At 38.5% G+C, this 7,010-nt stretch overlaps 1 protein-coding gene across 1 annotated transcript; it reads left to right on the top strand.

Annotated features, from left to right (window-relative positions):
* The first annotated feature begins 3,360 nt into the window (after window positions 1-3,360).
* Window positions 3,361-6,176, top strand: LOC139888748 (uncharacterized). The gene is made up of 4 exons (XM_071871739.1): window positions 3,361-3,703; window positions 3,987-5,146; window positions 5,261-5,803; window positions 5,865-6,176. The coding sequence occupies exons 1-4, from the start codon at window positions 3,361-3,363 to the stop codon at window positions 6,174-6,176; spliced, it is 2,358 nt and encodes a 785-aa protein (XP_071727840.1).
* Window positions 6,177-7,010: the final 834 nt, after the last annotated feature.

Genomic DNA, 7,010 nt, shown 5'->3' with positions numbered 1-7,010 from the left:
TACCACTTTTCCATGGGCTAGTATCATGAACATTTTATAATAGAACATACAACGGATAAAGTCAACCAACAACAACAAATATATCTTCTGATGTGAGCATGGCAAATAATGGCGTTGTAAGCCAATCACAGCATCAGTTGCACATCCAACATGCAAAGCAATCGTCGTTAGAAAAAAAAGCAACCGCAATCAGTTATGCCACAACACAAAACCAAAACAATTATGAGACAAATTAACATGAAGAGATACTTATAATGATATAGATGAAATTACCGGGAAACCGAAAATGCCACAAAAGGATCCAATATAGTCAACTACAACCTACACGCAACAACATAAATGATTAAAAACCCTATCCACAACATCAACAACGATTAAATATCCTGCAAACTACAGTAATTTTCAAATTAATTTATTGTAGGGTCGATTTTCCATTACACTATACAATCATTCGACCACCGAACCCATCTTTCTTCACATTAATTATTCAGATTTGTTGATCTGTACTAATTTCAAGTTACATATTCTGAAAGCGTTATTCTTTTATTATGTCAACGCCCCGACTACTCCTAGTTTAATTTGTTATTAGTTAACTTTATAACCGTACATCCCTTATAATTTTTGATTTCTTCTAGATTTTATGGTGAGGCTATATAGATTGAATTTTTAAAACCTTTTGTCATGAAAGAATAACATCACTTAGCAATTTAAAGTTTTGTTGATAATAGGAACCATAAATACGACAAAAAACGATCATACCAATTTCAAAATGGTGTTTGCAATTCCAAAAGCCTGCAAAACAAATCAAAACAAGGGTAAAGAAACTATGATTTTTAAAATACAAACCAATGTTGTCAATTTTGGGGTTTTGTTGATGAAAGGAACCAAAAAAAAAGAACAAAAACAGTCTTACCAGTTTTAAGAGGTTGCTAGCAATTTGAAAAGCCTGCAAAACAAATCAAACCAAACACAAATATCATTATTGCCTAAATTATCAACACATGTATATAGGTCACCAATATTATTTCGTTTGCCTCTCATATCTAGGCAATATTATTGTGTAACTACCAAATATGCAATATTCTTTACATATCTTCAACTTATAACTAATCATTATGAATGCACATGCGATTATGGAAGCCATATTCAGGTGTAGAACAAAAAAGACTTTAGCAAAATTTTGTCAATAGAATGGAATCAAAGGAACATAACGTTATATTTATCAAGATTTGTATATGGGTAAAACTGTACCAGTCCAAAGCGTATTTGAGGTGAGAAACTGAAAATAATTATACTGTTAAATATTTTCTTGAACTCTGTTCGAGAAAAGGTATGTATAACACATACTGTATTCAACCTTTTTTTTAAAGCATCAACTTTAAGCACATGAACCAAATGTTCCGAATATATCATATCTTTAACTAAAAGTTGAAGGTAGATAAGAAACAATTAGTATAACCATCAAATAATGAATATACATATATACATATACATAAAAAGGATAACATCAACCTTCCTTATAATTTAGAAAGAAAATCATTTTATTTATCTTATTGACACGTCTGATTGTTTTTATTTTTAAGGTTAAGGTTAATATTTTATCACCTGGGCAAATCATAAGAATTGCACAAAAAAGCCATGATCCGAAGTAACAAAGCCCCCACCCCTTCCCTTGTAATCCATTTACCAACATCACCCAAATTATATTTCATTTTTAATCTCAAGATCATGATGAATATTTGCATATGACAACTTTTTAATTGGATCAACTGAATTTAACAATAACTACCATACTACCTAGGATTGTTGCTCATACAATTTATGTTAATCTTACATAAGGGATAGCACATGTATAACACAAAACATATTTATATGAATTAAAAAAAAAATAGATAGTAATAATACATAAACATAAACATAAACATAGAGTATTAAACTAAAATGATAGTTTTATATAATGATACCAATACCAGAAGTAAGGAAAAGTGAAGCGAGCAATAAATGGAGAAGCAACCTGCAATTAGTAGTATACTTTTAAGAGACACACTCGGCTTTAGGGATTAAAAACTCGGCATACCACAAAACATAGCAACCACAATCCTGTAACCACATAAAGATTATACAGAGTCCAATTGCAAACGGAAAAAGCAAATATTAACAACAGCCGGAACACAAACTAACAATTAACAATCTAAATATAACAAATCAAAGGGTTAAAGCTGATATCTTAGGATATACATATGTATTGCAAAGAGCATATTTCAAATTCAATATAGTCAACACAACGTATTGTTAAACAAAACTGTTCAAATTCCAAATACACCCAAAACCAATTTTTCAATCCTCTGATTTCTCTCAACATCTCAATGCTCTTTTATCTAACTTATTCACTGTACAAACTCTGGTTAGAACAACAATAAGAAAATAACCTCAATTAACCCTAACGCTAGGGTAATTGCAGATCATGAAACCTTAGATTAGAAAGATTAAGAACTTACGGATCGTCATCCCACCCGTAACACACTGAAGAAGGAAATAAACGATTTTAATTTTCAGGTTTTTAATGATACGCATACCTGATTAGCTCGTATTGCGCATCACACTTGCACCATGTGTGCACAGCTCTCGCGCTCTGGCACTCCAAGCGCAAGTAAATGTGTGCTAGATATGTCTAGAGCGCCCTTTAGAAGATGAAGTGTCTTGTACTTACCACCATCTCTGTAAAAGCACCAACAGCTAGCAAAGAGCAACAGTACTGTTCCCTGGTCCCATCTCATGAACGTTCAGGTAGTACAGACAAGAAAGCAACATGAAACACGTGGCTCCAATAAACAAACAGCACTGTAGCTATAAATAACGGACTCGAATCACAAGGCAAGAGGATCCATTCTTGGAAATTTACACACATACTATTTTCGGTACTAAGGTACGGACTAAACTGCGCTATCTATATAGCGCCTCTCTACCCGCGCTACCGGATATATAGCATTCCACTAGACACTCTTGATATACAGGTAACGTTCTCTGAACATAAATCCTTCAACTCAGCGCGAGCCATCGTTAACTGGACAACCCGTCGATGGTGGGTCTATGTTTAACCACCCCTGCTGAGATCCTCATCTCGTGAGGGGTTATTCAGGGTACTCCAGACCGGAGAGCTAAACCCAATTAACCCTTAAATCCCCCGTCTTTGATGTCAAGCATGAACCAAACTCGACCCGATTATTCTATACTTGATCATTTGACGCCATCCGTGGGACATACAAGTTAAAAGGTTTTGATTTGATCTTTTCTCTATATGTCCACTACTCATTTATTTTTTCTTTACAGGCATCTATTACGAAAAGATAAGTGCATTCAATGGCCAACTGCCTACAGCAGCTAGGAACTAAGCGCAAAGCTGGCGCTAGCGAAAGCTTGGAGGCAACAAAGATATCATTCCCCGCCATCCAAACGTTCAACACTTCCTGCGCGCCCATTGTAGTACAGGGATACTTACCAGAGTCAGGTCATGGTGTGAAGCGCCTTCATATGGACAATGACAGTAGTGTTGACATCATGTACGAACATTGCTTCCGACAGTTGCCCACACCGACAAGGCGGACCATCAAGCCTCCGACCACAACCTTATCTGGGTTTTTAGGAGAGTCAGCATGGCCTATCGGAATTCTAGACTTGAGGTTGGAGCTGAGAGACAGCAAGGGCAAGTTAAAAAAGCGCACCGAGAGCATAGAATTTTGCGTAGTACGCTCATATTCTAGATACAACGCTATACTGGGAAGAACCTCCATCCAAAAGTTTGGCGCTATACCATCCACAATCCATGGGATGGTCCGATTTCCAACAGAACGAGGAGTCGCCACCCTCAAATCAACACCGCTGGATACCTTGTGCGCATTATTATCGATAAAAGGGGCGCTACTCCCGAAGAGAAAGGCACGAATGAATGTTGGGTCGTAGTTAATTCTGAATATTCGGAGAAAAAGGTAAAGATAGGGGGAGTCTCACACACGAAACTAAAGAGAAACTGAGGAATATACTCATTTCCAATTTAGACGTGTTTTGCTGGCGCGATGCCGATATGACCGGGGTACCACGAGAGATAGCGCAACACTATCTCCGCGCTAGTATCAATTTAACCCCTATTAAACAGAAAAAGAGACCGATGGCACCTGAAAGAAGTGAATGGTTGCGCAGAGAAGTCGACAAGCTGGTCAAAGCTAACATATTACGCAAATTGAACTACCAGACGTGGGTGGCCAACCCCGTCTTGGTAGCCAAGTCCGATGGAACATGGCGACTCTGTATCGATTCTAATGCCATTAACAAAGCCTGCCCCAAGGACAATTATCCGTTGCCAGAGATAGACTGGAAAGTCAAGTCACTCGCGGGTTTCAGGTTTAAATGTTTCATGGACGCTTACAAAGGATATCACCAAATACAAATGGCTGAGGAAGATGAAGAGAAGACCGCGTTCCACACAGACCAAGGGATATACTGTTACACCAAAATGCCCTTCGGACTGAAAAACGCGGGTGCTACCAATCAACGCACTATAGATACAACGTTCGCTAAACAAATTGGGCACAAACTTGAGGCGTATGTCAACGACCTCGTCATTAAAAGCAACACTGTTAAGAAATTACTAACAGACATTCTCGAAACATTTAACACACTCAGAAGCATCAATATGAAGCTTAAACCCGCTAAGTGTAGCTTTGGGGAAGAAGTGGGAAACTTCTTAGGGCACATTGTGACTCCACGAGGAATCAAAGCGAACTCAAAGAAAATAGAAGCGATTGAAAAGATGCCCTCTCCTAAAACAAAAAAGCAAGTTCAAAGCCTCAATGGGAAGTTAGCCTCATTAACGCGATTCCTGTCTAAGGCCGCAGAAAGATCGCTCCCGTTCTTTCATACCTTGAAAGACTGCACTAAAAAGTCAAATTTCAAATGGACTGATGAGGCAGAAAAGGTATTCCAAGATATAAAAGCACTCCTCAAAAATCTCCCTACGTTAACAGCGCCTATCGCGGGCAAAACTTTGATGACCTTGCAGTATCTAAGGAAGCTGTTAGTTCTGTCCTTGTTGCCGAATGGGGAGATGCTCAAATGCCCATATACTTCGTCAGCAAGGTGCTATCAAGAAGTGAGTTAAATATTTCCCTATGGAAAAGCTGGTGTACGCGCTCGTCGTCACTTCCCGCCACCTACGCAGGTATTTTCAACGATTACGGTGCTCACCGACCAACCTATTCGACAGTTACTCTACAAGCCAGAAATATCAGGGAGACTGACCAAATGGGCGATAGAGTTGGGCGAGCATGAAATTGCGTATTGCGCTAGAAGTGCTATTAAGGGTCAGGTAATGGCGGACTATCTGGCCCAGACAGCCGCTGATATGCCAGCAATCTGCATCCTTGAAAAACTCCCTGCGCCCTCCCTTGAACTATGGGAGCTATATACCGATGGCGCGGCATGCTCCGAGGGCGCTGGAGCAGGTTTAATCCTTACAGGCCCGCGTCAAGAAGAGCATACATACGCGCTGCGGTTTAACTTTAAAGTGGCAAACAATGAGGCGGAATATGAGGCACTACTAGTAGGAATGCGGATAGCCCGGGAGTTGGGAATAATAAAGCTACAAGCCTATGTGGACTCGCAATTAGTCGCTAATCAGATAAATGGCACGTTCGACACTAATGACCAATCCATGCAATCATACTTGGCTCTTGTTCACTCTCTAGCTGATACGTTCACCGACTTCAGGATCAGTCAAATTCCCAGAAGTCAGAACAAACAAGCGGACGTACTTAGTTAGTTGGCGGCTCTCACGTTCAACCATTTGGAAAAGAAGATACTGGTAGCAGGTTTTCAAGAAATCCACTGAGCCCGAGATAACGGTTGCATCAGTCGAAGAGGAAGAAGCGACTTGGATGATGGACATTATAGAGTTCCTGAGAATTGGGTCCCTACCAAATAATGAGAAGGAAGCAATGAAGATCAGAGTGAAAGCGCCAAATTACGAACTGCGAGGGGATGTCCTATATCGAAAATCTTATTTAGGCGCGTCCCTACGATGCGTAGGACCTAAGGAGGCCGCTACGATTATTGATAAGATTCACAAAGGATCTTGTGGATTACATTATGGATCCAGGACAGTCACTGAGAGGATTAAGTGACTAGGGTATTACTTGAAATGTCCCGTTCTTATTGATTAAAAACATTCCATATTAATTGATTTCGTTGCGAGGTTTTTGAAATGTCCCGTTCTTATTGATTAAAAACGTTCCATATTAATTGATTTCGTTGCGAGGTTTTGACCTCTATATGAGACGTTTTTTTTCAAAGACTGCATTCATTTTAAAACAAACCATAACCTTTATTTCATCAATAAAGGTTTAAAAAGCTTTACGTAGATTATCAGATAATGATAATCTAAAATATCCTGTTTACACACGACTATTACATAATGGTTTACAATACAAATATGTTACAACGAAATAAATTTCTTGAATGCAGTTTTTACACAATATCATACAAGCATGGACTCCAAATCTTGTCCTTATTTAAGTATGCGACAGCGGAATCTCTTAATAATCACCTGAGAATAAACATGCTTAAAACGTCAACGAAAATGTTGGTGAGTTATAGGTTTAACCTATATATATCAAATCGTAACAATAGACCACAAGATTTCATATTTCAATATACATCCCATACATAGAGATAAAAATCATTCATATGGTGAACACCTGGTAACCGACATTAACAAGATGCATATTTAAGAATATCCCCATCATTCCGGGACACCCTTCGGATATGATATAAATTTCGAAGTACTAAAGCATCCGGTACTTTGGATGGGGTTTGTTAGGCCTAATAGATCTATCTTTAGGATTCGTGTCAATTAGGGTGTCTGTTCCCTAATTCTTAGATTACCAGACTTAATAAAAAGGGGCATATTCGATTTCGATAATTCAACCATAGAATGTAGTTTCACGTACTTGTGTCTA

This window comes from Rutidosis leptorrhynchoides, chromosome 2 (assembly GCF_046630445.1).
Source record: "Rutidosis leptorrhynchoides isolate AG116_Rl617_1_P2 chromosome 2, CSIRO_AGI_Rlap_v1, whole genome shotgun sequence".
Lineage (NCBI taxonomy): Eukaryota > Viridiplantae > Streptophyta > Magnoliopsida > Asterales > Asteraceae > Rutidosis > Rutidosis leptorrhynchoides.
This window is presented reverse-complemented; position numbering and strand designations above follow the sequence as displayed.